We start from the raw sequence: 17,804 nt of genomic DNA, 5'->3' as shown, positions 1-17,804 counted from the left end.
ATATTTCTTCACTTTTTAAAATTTCTTCACTTTTGACACAAGATAGAAATTATATCTTATTTACTTAAATGAGTGATTTATATTCTTTTTTTTTTTTTTTTTTTTGTTGAGACAGAGTCTCACTTTGTTGCCCAGGCTAGAGTGAGTGCCGTGGCGTCAGCTTAGCTCACAGCAACCTCAGACTCCTCGGCTTAAGCGATCCTACTGCCTCAGCCTCCCGAGTAGCTGGGACTACAGGCATGCGCCACTATGCCCGGCTAATTTTTTTCTATATAGATTTTTAGTTGTCCATATAATGTCGTTCTATTTTTTTAGTAGAGACGGGGTCTCGCTCAGGCTGGTCTCGAACTCCTGACCTTGAGCAATCCACCCGCCTCGGCCTCCCAGAGTGCTAGGATTACAGGCGTGAGCCACCGCGCCCGGCCGAGTGATTTATATTCAAAAGCAATCTAATAGGTGGTGTTTATTTTACTGAATGTTTAGATTTAAATACTGAGGTTTCTGTTCAAATTATGAGTTGTGTTCTCACTTTGTGAGAAATTTTACATATATTTGAATTGAAAGTATGTTCTGAGTAAACAAATATTGCTATAGGAATTATCTGTTTAGATTTAGAATAACTATTCCAATTGTAATTATTACTTTTATATTTTGAAGTACACTGAGATAGTTGAAGAGTAACAGACCTTTTGAAACAGTATTAATGTGGTGGCTCACGCCTGTAATCCTAGCACTCTGGGAAGCCGAGGTGGGAGGATCATGTGAGGTCAGGAGTTCAAAGCCAGCCTGAGCAAGAGTGAGACCCTGTCTCTACTAAAAATAGAAAAAGTTAGTCAGCATGGTGGCCTGCATCTGTAGTCCCAGCTACTTGGGAGGCTGAGGCAGGAGGATCGCTTGAGCCCAGGAGTTTGAGGTTGCTGTGAGCTAGGCTGATGCCGCGGTACTCTAGCCTGGGCAACAGAGAGACTGTCTCAGAAAAAAAAAAAAGACAGTATTACGATGTGAAACAAAAATCAAACAAACAGAAACCTCACTAGAAGGACTAAAGAGCCTAATGGATATGATCAAAGAGGGAATTGGTTATTTGGGAGACTTAATCATGGAATTCTTCCTAAATTAAAAAGAGAAATTATAAAAGAAAGGTTGAATGATATAGGAATTAAATCCAGTAGATCTAATATCTACCCAAGGTCTATAGAAAAGAAATCATTAAAGAAATAATAGAAAAAAGTTTTTCTGGAAATCTTGGTCCTCTAGATCTAAATGATCCACCAAATGCTGAGTAAGAAAAATTTGAAAGCACACAGAGAATAGTTAGACACATCCTAGTGAAATTTCTTAGGTGCATAAACCTAAAATCCTACAAGCTTCCAGAGGAAGAAAAAAGGTAACTTTTAAAGAGAAGAAAATTAGAATGTAATTGGATTTTTTTTATTTCAGCATATTATGGGGGATACAAAAGTTTAGGTTACATATATTGCCCATTCCCCCCCGCCCCGCCCCCAAGTCAGAGCTTCAAGCTTGTCCATCCCCTAGACGGTGCTCAACTGAACAATTTTATGCTAGAATATAATAGAGCAATGTCTCTAAAGTTCTGAAGGGGAAAGATCATGAACCTAGAATTCTGTACACAATATGTGTAGTAGCAATACTCTGTGAAGTTTAATGAAATTATTAAGAAAGAATTTCTGAAATTATAGTGACATACTATAATACGAGGGTAAATAACAAAGTAATAAAACTGAAATTCAAGGTGATGTGAACACATTTGGAAGAGGAATTAGGATAGAAGTGAAAGCATATTATAAGTTATATCTTATTTGAGATTGGGAGCTGTGGATAGTGATATTGGTAGAAAATATGTAATTGTATCCACTAATTTAGCATTACAATGTAGAATTTTCAAGTGATTAGAGGGAAAAATATGTCAAGGAAAAGAAAAAAACCCCCAAAGAAGCAATAAGGAATGACGATTAATAGAAAACACAAAAATAAGATGACAGGAATAAAATCCAAAATAAGTAATCACAATTAACATGGATGGTTAAATCCCTCTACTAAAATACAAAGACTTTCAGATTGGGTTTAAAAAAACCCAACAGTATGATCTTTGCAAGACACATATCAAAAATAGACAAAAAAGATTGAACATAAAAAGAAAAAAATGTTTATAGCAGCACAATTCACAATTTTTTTTTTGAGACAGAGTCTCACTCTGTTGCCTGGGCTAGAGTGCGGTGGCGTCAGCCTAGCTCACAGCAACCTCAAACTCCTGGGCTCAAGCGATCCTTCTGCCTCAGTCTCCCAAATAGCTGGGACTACAGGCATGCACCACCATGGCCAGCTAGTTTTCTCTATATATATTTTTAGTTGTCCAGCTAATTTCTTTCCATTTTTTAGTAGAGACAGGGTCTCGCTCTTGCTCAGTCTGGTCTCGAATTCTTGACCTCAAGCCATCCTCCCTACTCGGCCTCCTGGAGTGCTAGGATTACAGGTGTGAGCCACCGTGCCCGGCCTGGGTCATATGTTTTTAATTTATGCTGCCAATCTTTGCCTTTAAATCGGAGCGTTTAATCCATTTATGTTAATGCAATTATTGATAAGGTAGGATTTACATCTATAATTTTGCTATTTGACTTCTGTATATCTTATGTCATTTGTTATTCTGGTCCTCAATTAGTGCATTCTTTTGTGTTAAGTAGGTATTTCCTAGTGTACCACTTTCATTCCCCTGTCATTTTGTTTACTATATTTTAGAAATTTATTTTCTTAGTGGTTATAATTGGGCTTATAATTAACATTTTGACATAAAAATCAAGTTCAGGTGAATATCAATTTAAAATCTTTTCTCCCAATAGCTTCATTACCTCCGTACCCCTTTGCATTGTTATTGTCATACAAATCACATCTTTATACATTGTATGAACATCAACACAGATTTATACATATTGCTTTATAAAGTCTTTTAAGTTAGATATAAAAAACAGAGTTCTAACAAAATTCACTTATACTATTTTTATATTAATATTTACCTATGTATTTGTTGCATGTATTATAATTTTTTTGTTGAAATCTGTATGTTTTAGATAATATAGCAACCCTGGATATTGATCCCTCCCACTGCCCAGAGATTGTTGTTGTTTGCTTGATCATGTGTTTGTTGACTTGGTTAAACTAATTCTATGAAGTCTATTTCCCCCAAAATGTGCACCTTTGGTGTCCCTGTTCAGATCTTTCCCCCTTGTTTTTATATTTTAGCCTAGCTACTTAGGTTTTGCCCCTGGGCTGGCATAAGCCATTTATTGGTTAAAGTTGTACTTAAGCTCCCCTTAGCCAATTAGATTTTAAATGAGTTTACATATTTTGCCCTTCCCCCCCATTTAGGCACTAGTAGCTTGGAGCTTCCTTCTCCCATTGCTCCTGCAAGGGCATAGCCTTGAGCATGGACACATTCTTCTAGACTTCCAGGGATGACTGTGATTTTTATTTTTAATCTTGGCTTTCTAGGATTTGTTCCTCGGTCAGAGTAGCTTATGGTTCAGTCAGTGCTTGGTCAGAAGTTATACTTAAACCCCTTGTGCCACTGGTGCTATTACCCTATATTTATGGATTTGTGTGTGGCTTGAGGAATACTTTCAAGCCTACTCCATGTCTTTTCTCTGGTTTCCCCTAAGTGAATGCAGCCTAGTATATATACATAGCCTTCCTGACACCCATAATTGTATATCATCTCAAGAAGGCTCTTATAGGTTGTCTCTTCCTCTGCCTACTCTGTCATTTTTCTTTTGTTAGTACTACCAGACTCCTCTTAATTATTCTCCACCAAGATCTCTTCTGTTTTCAACAATGCCTGTAGGCATATATTTTTACCTTTTCCAAGTTAAGTCAGTCCTCTCAGGCAGAGCCACAGAGTCCTTCATTCTTATGTCTTGCCTTTCCTCCTGGGAAGCATCCTGAAACCACTGCACCAGAGCTAGAGGCAGGGACCTGCTTTTACCTAACTGACACCACTGATCTGTGAGATAGTGCTGGGAAGGGGTGGCAGCGCGCGGTCTTCCTGGATTGCCCATTTGGGGATAGAAAAAAAATTTGAGAAAATAATTGTCAAAAATTTTCTAGATTTGTTAAAAGACAAGAAAATTTGTTGCCAGCAGACATGCGCTACAAGAAATGCTAAAAGAGACTCTTCAGACTAAAGGAAAATGGCATCAGAGGGAAACCTGGACCTCAGGAATGGAGAAACAATAGAAATTGTAAATATCTAGGTAAATATATAAGACTTTTTTCTTTTTTGTTCTTTAAAATAACCATTATACTAGTTTCCTATTGCTATAACAAATTGGATAACAAATCGCCATACACTCAATTGCTTCAAACAAGACAAATTTATTATCTTATTTTTCTGGAGATCAGAAATCTAAAACAATTTGACAAGGCTGTGTTACTTCTGGATGCTCCAGTGGAGAATCTGTTTCTTTACCTTTTGTAGCTTCTAGAGCAGTATTCATTAGCATTTCTTATAGAGCATGTCTGCTGCAACAAATTTTCTTGGTTATCCTTCATCTAAGAATATTTTTATTTTATTTTCATTCCTGAAGAATATTTTTGCTGGGCATTCATTTATGAAATGGCAATTCTTTTCTTTCAACACTTTAAAAATGTTCCATATTACGTGGCCTATCCTCCCACATCACTCCAACCTCTGATTCTATCATCACATCTCTTTCTCTGACTCTTCTACCTCCCTCCTTCCTTTATAAGGACCCTTGTGACTACATTGGGCCCACCCAGATAATACTGGATAATCTTCCTATCTCAATTCTTTTAACTTAGTCACATGTGCAAAGTCCCTTTTGCTATATAAGGTAACATAAACAGGTTCTGGTATGTAGACATCTTTGGAGGGCCATTATTGTTCCCACCACAATAAACATCAAGGATCCAATGATTCTTATGTAAAGTGTTCCAGAGCATAGAAAAAGGTAGAAATTTACCCAATTAATTCCATAAAGCTAATATAATGCTTATACCAAAACAAAGAATAGAACTAAAAAAGTAAACCAGAAGTCAATGTAAGTTATATAGATGCAAATATCCAAAATAAAATATTAGTAAATTCAATCTATCATTGTAGTAAAATAGTAGAATAGTGAGAATAGCCATATTTTTATTTCTTTGGTATCTTATGTTAGATTTTAGCATCAATGTCATGGAGGCTATGCATGGGCTCAACAACATTGACTTTCACTCACCAAGGTTGATCTTGTACTAACACTGCAGAGTGTCCAACCTGACAACAAAAGAAGATGTTGACTAGCCTCTATAAGACACCCTTATATTCCCTGGGGGTACCAGCCAGCCCCTATGGTGGTAGGATTATTATATGGAACACTTTTCATAGTGATGAGAACAGGAATTTTTCCTCCTATAATAAATATGAATTCCAGACACATATTTACCTTCTTTACTCACAATGATTGTGTCAGTGCCATCATTTGTGGACTTCCAGAATGCCTTAATTATCATGAGGGCATCCTACACAACATTATCTCTGACCAAGGAACTCACTTAATGGTAAACAAAGTGCAATAATGGACTCACATCCAAAGATTCACTAGTCTTTACTACTTACTCCATAATGCAGAAGAAGCTTGCCTGATAGAACACTTAAATAACTTATTGGAAGCTTAGTTATCGGATCAGCTGTTCCAGATTGTGAGTGCTGTACTATGGCAACAGATGCTTTAGAACAGTGCAACAGATGCTTTAAGACAGTGATCAATGTATTGTGCTCTTTTTCCTATAGTGAGGTTACACAGGACTGGGAATAAAGAGGTGGTAGAGGGAGTGGCCCCTTTCACTATTACACTAATTAACCCATTGAAGAAATTTTTTTTCTGTCTCCACAACCTGTGGCTCTTAGGCACAGTGGGGATGAATGCTTCCACCAGGGAATAGAGCCATGGTTACATTATACTGAAAGCTGAGACTACGTTCTGGCCATTTTGTCTTCTCATGCTATTGAACTGACAGGCAGCCAAAGGGGTTACTGTAGTGGCTGGAGTGATTGAGCCCAATTACCAAGGGGAAATAAAGTTGCTGCTATACAATGAAAACAGGGAGAAAAATTTTTGGAGCCCAGGGGTATTCACTGGAGCACCTCCTAGTACTGATTTGCCCAATAGTCCTGGTCAACAGGAAAGTGCAGAAATTTAATAAATACAGGATTGAAGGTTAGGGTCACTACATCAGGGAAAGAACTTTGCCCAGGCTGCTGTAAGGGGAATATGAAATTGGGTGGTAGAAGAATAAAAAGTTATGATTATTGACTTTGGTGTCATGGCTAACTTCAGAGGGGAACTGTAACAGCTATGCATATCTTTGTCGATCATTTATTTTTCTCCTCCTTTTCTCTGGTATATGAAAAATATTAGAGATGGTTGTTATAAATCAGATTTTAGGTGTGGAATATGACTGAATTAGCATTATTCCATGACAGTACAGTGGTTGGTGGGACGTTTTGTTCCTGCCTCTTTATTGGATAAAGGGCAAGAATGGATGCTGAAAGTGAAAGGAGTGGACCATGCTGGTTAGTCCTTATTTTCCCACACATCCTGATCCATTTGCTGTCCTCCTCTGTCCTGTTCTGTGCCCTGGGAGGCTGACTCTTATGGACTGCATCCCTCAGGCTCCATTTGTGGTTTAACTAATGAAATGCACTGAAAGAACTTTGGAGGGCAGAAGAGAGAAGACAAGGTATTTCTTCCCTGCTCCCACTCTGATTTGGGCTGTCTTATTGGCAGTGATTGCATCCCTTCAAGACTTAAGCTCCTTCCAGAAGGGCCCTCTCTTCCATGACTCTAGCTGTCACTAGGCTCCAGTAATATTAATACTATTTCTTCCTCTTGCCCTTTTAGGCCTGGACAACAGATTTTTGCCATTGCTAGTCTCTGGGTGCCACAAAATCCCTTGTCAGGTCTCTGAATCTTGCATATACCTCTGTAAGTAGTCCCTACGTTCAAGTCTCTTGAACCCTCTGAGTTGGATTTGTTTTCCCCGCTAGGACTCTGACTCATAAACATATGCTAGTGTAAGGCCTAGAACTATTGCAGTCATTTTGGTTCCATCAGAATGTCCAGCTTGAGGATGAAGCATATACGTAAGGAAGAGCATAGCAGAGAAAATTATAGAAAAATGAAGCAGAATCTTAATCAAATCATACTTTAAGCCAGATACAATTTATTGAATAGGTGAATACTTCTTAAACATGACATAAATATATGCATTTCTAACAAGAAGCCCTTCATGCTTAAGGGACAAACACTGGAAGCATCCCCATTAAAATCAGGAAAAAGACAAGGATGCCAGTTATTTCCACAATTACTTAACATTGTTCTGGAAGTACTAGTTAATGCAATTAGGCAAGAGAAAGAAATATAATATTAACATTGGAAAGGTGGCAAGATTATTACCACAAATGAAACAAATCTAAAAGAATGAACTAAAAACTACCTGAAACTGTAGCAACTCCATAAAGAGGCTGGTTATGAAATCAATACATAAAAACTAATCACTTTCACATCCACTTTGACTTTCATATATAAAAATGATAAACAAAAAATGTAAAATAAGAAATCCAACTTACAATAGCCATGGGAAAAGATAAGCTACATAAGAATAAACTTAACAAAACAAATCTGCAAGACATATCTATTCATTCAGCAAATTATTTATTGATAACCTACAGTGTTCCAGGCAATGTTCTAGGAGCTATTTTTTTTTTTAAATTTAGCAACTCTGCTGAGAAAAATAAATGAAGACAAATAACTAGAAAAACTGTGGTTCTTGGATAGAAAGATATTCTTGCCAAGATGCCAATTAAACCTCAGTTAATTTATAAATGATATGTAATCCAAATTGAAATTAAAAACAGGATTTTTAGGGTACTTTAACAAAATAATACATTTTAATCTCTAAATAAATACATATGAGTAGTCAGGTAAATTATGAAAAGGCAGATTAATTAGAGAGAACTTACCCTTTCTGATATTAAAACATATGAAGATACTGTAATTAAAACAGTTTGGCTCTCACTCTTTGCTGATGATATGATGTTATATCTAGAAAACCCCAAGGATTCAACCAAGAAACTCCTGGAATTGATCAATGAATTCAGTAAAGTCTCAGGATACGAAATCAATACACACAAATCAGAGGCATTCATATATGCCAGTAACAGTCAAATGGAGAACCAAATTAAGGACTCAATACCCTTCAAAATAGCAACAAAGAAAATAAAATACCTAGGGATATATTTAACTAAGGAGGTAAAGGACCTCTATAGGGAGAACTTTGAAACACTGAGGAAGGAAATCGCAGAACATGTAAATAGGTGGAAAATCATACCATGCTCATGGATCGGTAGAATCAACATTGTTAAAATGTCTATACTGCCCAAAGTTATCTACAGATTCAATGCAATCCCTATTAAATTACCAACATCATTTTTCACAGATACAGAAAAAATAATTTTACGCTTTGTATGGAACCAGAGAAGACCCCGTTTAGCAAAAGCAATTTTAAGCAACAAAAACAAAATGGGAGGTATTAATTTGCCAGACTGCAAACTATACTACAAGGCTGTGGTTCTTAAAACTGCCTGGTATTGGCACAAGTGCGGGGACACAGACCAGTGGAACAGAACAGAAAATCCAAATATAAAACCATCCTCATGTAGCCATCTAATCTTTGACAAAGCAGACAAAAACATACTCTGGGGAAAAGATTCCTTATTTAATAAATGGTGCAGGGAAAACTGGATAGCCACATGTAGAAGACTGAAACAGGACCCACAGCTTTCACCTCTCACAAAAATCAAATCACGGTGGATAACAGACTTAAACCTTAGGTCGGAAACTATTAGAATTCTAGAAGAAAACGTAGGAAAGACTCTTACAGACATTGGCCTAGGCAAAGAATTTATGAAGAAGACCCCTAAGGCAATCACAGCAACAAGACAAATAAATAAATGGGACCTGATCAAATTAAAAAGCTTTTGCACAGCCAAAGAAACTGTCACGAGAGTAAACAGACAACCCACAGAATGGGAAAAAATTTTTGCATACTACACATCAGATAAAGGACTGATAACAAGAATCTATTTAGAACTCAGGAAAATCGGTAAGAAAAAATCGAACAACCCTATCAAAAAGTGGGCAAAGGACATGAATAGAAATTTTTCAAAAGAAGATATAAAAATGGCTAACAAACATATGAAAAAATGTTCAACATCTCTAATCATCAGGGAAATGCAAATCAAAACCACAATGAGATGTCACTTAACTCCAGTGAGAATGGCCTTTATCAAAAAGTCCCAAAACAATACATGTTGGCATGGATGTGGAGAGACAGGTACACTCATACACTGCTGGTGGGACTGCAAATTAGTGCAACCCCTGTGGAAAGCAATGTGGAGATACCTTAAACAGATTCAAGTAGACCTACCATTCGATCCAGCAATCCCATTATTGGGCATCTACCCAGAGGAACAAAAGTCATTCTATAAAAAAGACACCTGCACCCGAATGTTTATAGCAGCACAATTCACAATCGCAAAGATGTGGAAACAACCCAAATGCCCATCAATTCATGAATGGATTAGCAAAATATGGTATATATATACCATGGAATATTACTCAGCTATTAGAAATAATGGCGATATGGCATCTCTTTGGTTCTCCTGGAGAGAGTTGGAACCCATTCTATTAAGTGAAGTATCCCAAGAATGGAAAAATAAGCACCACTTGTACTCACCAGCAAACTGGTTTCCCTGAGTGCACATTTGGGAATAACACCAATTGGGTATCGGACAGAGGTCAGGGCTGGGGGGAAGGGATGGGTGTATACCTACTTGATGAGTGCGATGCGCACTGCCTGGGGAATGGACACGCTTGAAGTTCCGACTGGGGGGGATGGGTGGGGGGAGGGGATGGGTGCATACCTACATGATGAGTGCGATGTGCACTGTCTAGGGAATGGACACACTTGAAGCTCAGACTCGGGGGGATGGGGAGGCATGGGCAATATACATAACCTGAACTTTTGTACCCTCATAATGAGCTGAAAAAATAAATAAATAAATAAAACAGTTTGGTACTTAAAAAGAAATAAAAAATAACAGTTTAAAAGAACCTAATAAAGAGTCAAGAAATAGATCCAAATATATGTTGATATTTAGGTTATGAAAATTATGATAAATATGGCATTTTAAATCAGTGATTTAAAGAGGGTATTATTTGATAATTAGCATTAGGACAATTTGCTAAACACTTGGAAAGTTTCATGTGGACCAAAAATTTAGATATAAAAGGAAACATAAAAAATTAGAAGAAAACATAAGGCCGGGTGCAGTGGGTGATGCCTGTAATCCTAGCACTTTGGGAGACCAAGGCAGGAGGATCACTTCAGGGCAGGAGTTCGAGACCAGCCTGAGCAACATAACAAGACCTTGTCTCTACAAAAAATGCCAAAATTATCCAGGTGTGGTGGTGCACGCCTATAGTCCCAGATACTCCAGAGGCTGAGGCAGGAGGATGATTTGAGCTCAGGAGTTTGAGGTTGCATTGAGCTATAATGACATCACTGAACTCTAGCCTAGGCAACAGAGCGAGACTATTTAAAAAACAAAAAAACAAAAAAAAAAGAAAAAAAGAAAAAGAAAACAGAAGTCTTCTTAAGCTGAACACAAACCCGAAAAAATGTAAAGAAAAAAGTTGGTAAATTTTACACCGTAACCATGAAAAAATTCTGTATAGTAGAAGTCTAAAGAAGATTATAAATTGGAAAAATATTTATAACACCTATGACAAAGGACTCAATTTACAGAAAGTTCGTATGTATTAATAAGAAAAAGATGAACAACTTAGTGAAAAAATGAGGAAGAGCAGTTCATAGAAAGAAATATAAATGGTGAAGAAGATGCTTAATCTTACTTATAATGAAAAAAATTAAAAGTTTTGGAGTACGACATAGAATGTATATATATATATATATATCAAAATTTAAGAGGTGAAAGATGGCATAATGGATAAAATTTAAAATGAACATCCGTGTTTTAAAAAACGACAATGATCTGGCACCTCTTATATTTTCCTGGATAGAGCTTGAGCCCATTCTCTGGAGTGAGGCATCACAACAATGGAAGAATAGGCTCCACATGTACGTGCCATCAAATTGACACTGACTGATCAACACTAAGGTGCTCACACAGCAGTAATATTCTTTGGGGGTTGGGGGGTTAGGGGGGGAAACTCACAACTAATGGACGTGGTGAGCGTTGTATGGGGGGAAGGGCACACCTAAAATCATGGTTTGGATGTGGCAAAGTCATAACATGTAACCAAAATGTTTGTACCCCCATAATATCCTGAAATAAAAATAAAATAAAATAAACATCCACTTTGACACAGTGATTTTACTTCTAGGAGTTTATCCTAAGGAAATAATACTGCAATTGCCAAAATATAGGTATACAAGAGTCTTCACTGCAGCATTTTTGTAATAGATAAAGATTGGGAAGAGTTAAATATCAATCAGTAATAGATTGGTTAAATTCTGGCAAATCCTCACTACAGAGTATTAGTGTATCTGATAAAAAGATGTACGTGACATATTAGGAAAAAAATGTTTTAAAGAATAGTATACATAGTATAATCTCAAATTATTTTAGAAAGAAATATGTGTACATACACATATAATGTATTTACATATGTATTTTTGTTGATATATATGAAACAACAACAAAACCTGGAAGGAATCAACTGAAAAGTTAGCAGTGATTTTCATAGGATTTATCCTAGGATTGAAGTGGATTGGTTATCACAGTAATTATTGGAGGGGTGAGGAAATTGAGACATTTTTATTTTCTGCCCCCCTCTTTCCTAGTTTACACCTGTTTTCCTTCATCTCAGCTCAAAATTTTACTCACTCTGCTTCAGCAAAGAAGCCTTCTCGGATCCTCAGACTATGCCACTTCTTTGACTATATTAAGTGTTTCTTTCCTTCACAGTATCTTTCTCAGTTTGTGTGTATGTGTGCTTATTTCATGAAGGTCTTATTTCCACTGTGAGAGCAGAGTCTGTGTCTGTGTTTGCTCACCAATATAGCTCAGCACTGTGGCAGCTCTCCCTGCTCCCCTCCCCCTCCCAATATTATGATGTGGACAATTAAATTTTTCTCAGCCTAACATAAAGGGTTATGAATGTGCAGTTTTAGGCGTCCTCTCCAAATCACACATACACAGGTGAAGAAGAACACATCAGAAACAAACAGCAAATGTCATGTCACGCTAAATGGTGAAATATTAGTATTAAGGGCGTTCCCATTTACTTCAATCACCACTATCTTTTTTTCTTTTTTTGAATAGAGCTGCCTGTGCGGAATCACCACTATTTTTCAGTGCAGTTCTGGAAATTCTGGTCAATACAGTATGTGGAGAAAATGAAAGAATAAGAGATATAAATATGGAAAAGAAGAAATGAAAAATCGTCATTTGCAGATATTATGTATGTATACTTAAAAAACCCAAAGGTTAGGTTCTCCCTGTGTGTCCGAGAGTTAACGTAGCCAGAAGTGAGAGGCCCAGCAGGCTGCACGTCTCAGGCCAGGTGGTGGCAGCACACAGTGGTCGGAGCAACGTTCACCCTGCCGCTCACCGTGAAGAAGGGGCAGAGGGGTAGGTGGGAACAGTAATCCCTACTGTGCATCGCTGAGTTACCTCGCAGCGATGTGGGAATTTGGGGGAGGAAGGGATAGAGCCAAAGGTGTTTACTGAGGTTGGTGCCCGAATGCTGGGGGTGAGAGGCTCAGGAATGCGGGAGGGGCAGGGGCGGGAGGGAGCACCTTCCCCCGCTTTTGACAGGGCAGGCAGCATGAGACCATCTCTGCGCCTCAGCTGCCTCAGCCTTAATAGACTGGAATCCAATCCAGGAGCAGATGTTCATAGTAGCCATCAAATCACAAGAGGCTCACACAACAGACAGCCAAGACTTTGGGACATTAAATAAATGTTTTTATTTAATTGAACAAGACAGGATTGTGTTGCTTTTATTTTATCAAATTGCAAGTTGATTCAAAAGTAAAAAAAAGTAATGAATCATTTGTGTAAAAATGGCCAGAATTAGACAACTGGTCGTCTCTTCGTGGACTAATTCATAGACCATGTAAAAAATTCCAGTTTTCAGTTTTAAAACAAATAAGAATGTTTTGAAAGCTGTTATTTGGCTATAACCAGTAGAAACAATTTCCTTGTGTCACAAATAAACATAATGAAATTAATGAGGCCTTTTGGGCTTTTCCCTCCCCCTTAAATTCTTCTCCACTCAAGTGAAAATAGCATCACTTCATTTTCTCAATATAAAAGTAATGTATTACTGATTTTTAAAAAGTGAACAGAAAAGTTTAAGCAAGACACTCCCACTACCTATGTCCTTTTCTGAGATCCAGCCCTCCATTTGGTATAGGGGTGGAGAGGAAATGTTGGAACTTCATGCCTTGGAGGGTGGGCGGTGAAGGGAAAGGCAGTTGCACTGGGAGTAGGGAAGAGGAAAAATTATTCCTCAAAGAGGAAGAAAAAGCCAGTGGACATGGGAGCAGATGCAGTCTCTCCCTGTTAACCAAAGACAGACAAATCCCAACCACAAAGAGAAGCTACCTCTGGTCTCCGGGAATGGCAAAAGGGAAAATGAGTGGCAGGACCTGGTGTGGCAGAGAAGGAAAGGGGAGGGCTGGCTCCTGCCGCACTGCTGGTGGGAGTGGTAATTGGGGTCCTGATCTCACGGGTGACGTGGCCCTCACGTGAGCAGAAGCCGACGTGTGCAGATGTCCTTCTAATCCTGGTCTTTGTTTGGTCGGGTTGCTCTCTCCCTGTTGCCCAGAGGGCGGGCCTGTGGCCAGGGGAAGGAGGAGGAGGTATATGCCTGGATCCCAGCAGGTCTGTGTGGATGGGCACCGCCTGGGGGATCCCTGCAGTGCGGGCAGCGGAGGATGGAGGCCAAAGGGGGACCCAGCCCACTTTCTCAACACTCTTGCAGTCTCCCTGGCCCTTCCTAGAACAAAAATGGTGGCCCTTGGGGCCGGATTTCAGAGGAGATCCCAGACTAGAGAGGAGGCGGGGGGGGGGGGGGGGGGGGAGGCGGGGAACCCCTTTGGCATCCAGGACCTTGAATCGGGGAGGGCAGATATTAGGATTTGCGTCTTGGCGTGCAGATACATCCACCAAGCCAGAATCCTGCGGTTGTGCGTTTGACTGTTATCCTCCTTGTCTTTCCGTAGAGCGTTATGCCATTTGGAGCAAAGGAATAATCTGCCTCCAATCCCTGCAGGTCAGTCTGTGTAAAGCTGGAGTTGCCCCGCGGTCCCCGGAAGGGTGGGGTTGGCAGAGGTCCTCGCCTTAACTTGGACCCGTTAATGACTCTCCAGCAAACTCCCTGCCATTCTTTGCAGGAAAAAGGATGTGACAGTGCCTCCAGGAAAAATAGTTGTCATTGGGGGTAGGGTGCGCTGGGGAGAGGGACCGAAGAGATTGTTTGGTCTTCTTTCCTTCCTCGGGTTTTTCATAGGCCCTCGCTGCGCCCTCCCTCCTGCGGTTACCAAGGGGTGTGGTTTTGCTGGGAAAATGGCCGACCGCTGGGCGTGGGGTGGGGTGGGAACCGGAGGGGGCTGGACGCCCGGTAGCGAGAGGGCTGCTGTCCGCGGAGTCCAGAGAAGTGGGAGTAGGGTGAGAGACAAAAAGGTAAAATCCATTTGACAACCGGGACCCTGAATTAGGAAAAGCTGGTATTGGGACTCTCCGAAGTGCTGTTCACTGAGCCGTCTGTCTCTGCCGTGTCGCCTGTGTCTGTGAATCTTGTTCCTGAAGGCCAATCCAACCCTAGGAGCAGGAAGAAGAGGAAAATCGTCCAGAACCAAATAGGTGAGAGTGAGGGTGATGGCATGGTTTGGGGACCCCTGGAGTGGAGGATGATGGCGACAGCAAACTCCCCTGGGTCCATGGACCACCTCCTCCTCCTCCTCCTCCTCCTCCTCCCCCCTCCTTCCTTCCTCTCTCTACAACATTTCGGAGCTTGCAAAAGAAAGTGCTTTTCAGGTACTAGACAGGGAAGAAAGTGGCTGGGAGGGGGTGAGTGTCAAGAGAGTCCTGGGGTGGGGAGGATGTTACCCCAAATTACTGTTTGGGGTACAGTGTCTTTGGTGTTGGTCTGTCCACCAAAAACTCAGTTCCAGAGTTTGTCAGTCCTTAGGTTTGGCGGAGGCGGAAACCGAGAAGAGGGAGGAAGGAAATTGCTCCGGAGCAGTGGAAGTTGGTATAATTGGAAGGCGGTTGTCCTGGTCCCTTTGATATGGTGGGAGTGGCAGAGGTAAGGACGGAGTTAAAGACTTTTATACACTTCACGCTCGTCTGGCTTCTAGATATTCTCACTTCACCACCATGCATTTTGTTACAAGGAAGGGGGTGTGGCGTCACCTTCAGAGGATGTGACAGACGGGGGTGGGGTGGGATGGGGTGGAGGGTTGGAGGAGAGGATCATCAAAAGAGGAGGAGGAGGGAGATAATGAAGTTCAAAGCTGCAGCTCTGTGAGGAGAGGGGTGATGGAAGGTGGGAAACATTGGGGCTAGGGATTCAGAAGAGGGACACCTGCCCCATCCCGGTGAGGTCCGTCTGTCCTCTGAGCGCTCAGTACCCCACTCCCCACTCCGTTGTCTGCAGGTTTTCAGGACGAAGAAACTGCCTGGACCTCTGTGGGTGTGTGTGAGGGAGCCACTGCCCCTAGGACATCTGAAGGGCAGGAGTGGTAGGGAACTGATCAGATACTTTAAATTTAACGTTCTGGGGTTGGGTAGGGGAACTTATGGGAAATCTGGAGGTGGGAAAAATTTCCCAAATCAGCTTCCCGATGGAGGAAGGAGATCAGTGATCTAGATACCAAGCCCCGAGTCCCTGCCAATATCCCTGTATTTTTGTACGTTTGTCAGTCTATCTGCATGCAAAGGCACAAAAGGAGGAGGAGCCTGAAGCCTGAGATCTTCCCTTTATTCCTAGGTCTTGTCTCTGCTGCTCGCAAAGCCAGCCAGTAGCTGAAGACTCCGCCCCGCTCTGGGGCAGAGCAAGCCTGTTCTGTGCCCAGGTTAAGAGATTCTCCCAGGCTTTACCATGGGCCGCACTCGGGAAGCTGGCTGTGTGGCCGCTGGCGTGGTCATTGGGGCTGGTGCCTGCTACTGCGTATACAAACTGACCTGGGGAAGAGATGAGAACGAGAAAATCTGGGATGACGACGAGGAGTCCAGTGACACGTCAGAGACTGGGACTGAGACTGGAAAAAGAGCTAAGGCTAACGTTGGGACAGGGTCTGGGGCTAAAGTTCAGGGTTCCTCCAAGGCCAAAGCTGAGGTGAGTTTGGGACTGGAGAGTGGTCCAGGTGTAAAAGCGGAGTCCCACTTGGCATCCCAGAGTGGAGGTGGCCTAGAAGCCAAGGCCAAGGCCCTTTTCAACACCCTGAAGGAACAGGCAAGTGCAAAGGCGGGCAAAGGGACCAGGGTGGGTACCATCTCTGGGAACAGGACCCTTGCACCGAGTTTACCTTGCCCAGGAGGCAGGGGTGGAGGCTGCCACCCCACCAGGAGTGGGGCTAGGGCTGGGAGCAGGGCAAGTGGAAAATCCAAGGGAAAGACCCGAAGTAAGAGCACCAAGGCTCTACCTACAACATGGCCTGTCCGCAGGGGCAAGTTCCACTTTCCCTATAAAATTGATGATATTCTGAGTGCTCCGGACCTTCAAAAGGTCCTTAACATCCTGGAGAGAACAAATGATCCTTTTATTCAAGAAGTAGCCTTGATCACTCTGGGTAACAATGCAGCATATTCATTTAACCAAAATGCCATACGTGAATTGGGTGGTGTACCAATTATTGCAAAACTTATAAAAACCAAAGACCCTATTATTAGGGAAAAGACTTACAATGCCCTTAATAACTTGAGTGTGAATGCTGAAAATCAGGGCAAAATTAAGATGTATATCAGTCAAGTGTGCGATGACACCATGGTCTGTCATTTGGATTCAGCTGTGCAGATGGCTGGATTAAGACTGTTAACCAACATGACTGTGACTAATCATTACCAACATTTGCTTTCCTATTCTTTTCCAGACTTTTTTGCTTTGCTATTCCTGGGAAATCACTTCACCAAGATACAGATTATGAAACTAATTATAAACTTCACTGAAAATCCAGCTATGACAAGGGAGCTGGTCAGTTGTAAAGTACCATCAGAATTGATTTCCCTCTTTAATAAAGAATGGGATAGAGAGATTCTTCTTAATATCCTTACTCTATTTGAGAATATAAATGACAACATAAAAAGTGAAGGGCTTGCATCATCCAGGAAAGAATTCAGCAGAAGTTCACTTTTTTTCTTATTCAAAGAATCTGGAGTTTGTGTTAAGAAAATTAAAGCATTAGCAAGTCACAATGATCTGGTGGTGAAAGTAAAGGTCCTAAAAGTATTAACCAAACTCTAATTTGGAGTCTATCCCAAACAGTGTTGAGGCAACTTTTTAGTTTGAACTTATAAACAATGTATTTTGTAAATTTTTGTTTTTCACTGTGTTCATGTGGCAAAGAGATGCTTTCAGCTACTATTTTGGAATAATGAATATCACAGATCATCAACAGTGATTGATGCTGATTGTGATGGTCGGGTTTAAGCTGGACCATTTTAAGGATGCCAAATGAATATTAGAGCTTGTACA

General features: G+C 40.6%; 1 protein-coding gene and 1 long non-coding RNA gene across 2 annotated transcripts; both read left to right on the top strand.

Annotated features, from left to right (window-relative positions):
• The first annotated feature begins 13,916 nt into the window (after positions 1 to 13,916).
• LOC138378538 (uncharacterized) lies at positions 13,917 to 15,412 on the top strand. Its single transcript, XR_011231951.1, has 4 exons — positions 13,917 to 13,990; positions 14,332 to 14,381; positions 14,827 to 14,971; positions 15,293 to 15,412. It is a non-coding gene; the product is annotated as an uncharacterized lncRNA (long non-coding RNA).
• Positions 15,413 to 15,912: 500 nt separating this feature from the next.
• ARMCX1 (armadillo repeat containing X-linked 1) lies at positions 15,913 to 17,596 on the top strand. Its single transcript, XM_069463620.1, has one exon. The coding sequence runs from the start codon at positions 16,212 to 16,214 to the stop codon at positions 17,571 to 17,573; it is 1,362 nt and encodes a 453-aa protein (XP_069319721.1). The 5' UTR covers positions 15,913 to 16,211; the 3' UTR covers positions 17,574 to 17,596.
• The last annotated feature ends 208 nt before the right edge of the window (positions 17,597 to 17,804 follow it).

This window comes from Eulemur rufifrons, chromosome 30 (genome assembly GCF_041146395.1).
Source record: "Eulemur rufifrons isolate Redbay chromosome 30, OSU_ERuf_1, whole genome shotgun sequence".
Taxonomy (NCBI): domain Eukaryota; kingdom Metazoa; phylum Chordata; class Mammalia; order Primates; family Lemuridae; genus Eulemur; species Eulemur rufifrons.
Note: the sequence above shows the minus strand (reverse complement) of the source record. Positions and strands in the feature narration are given on the sequence as shown.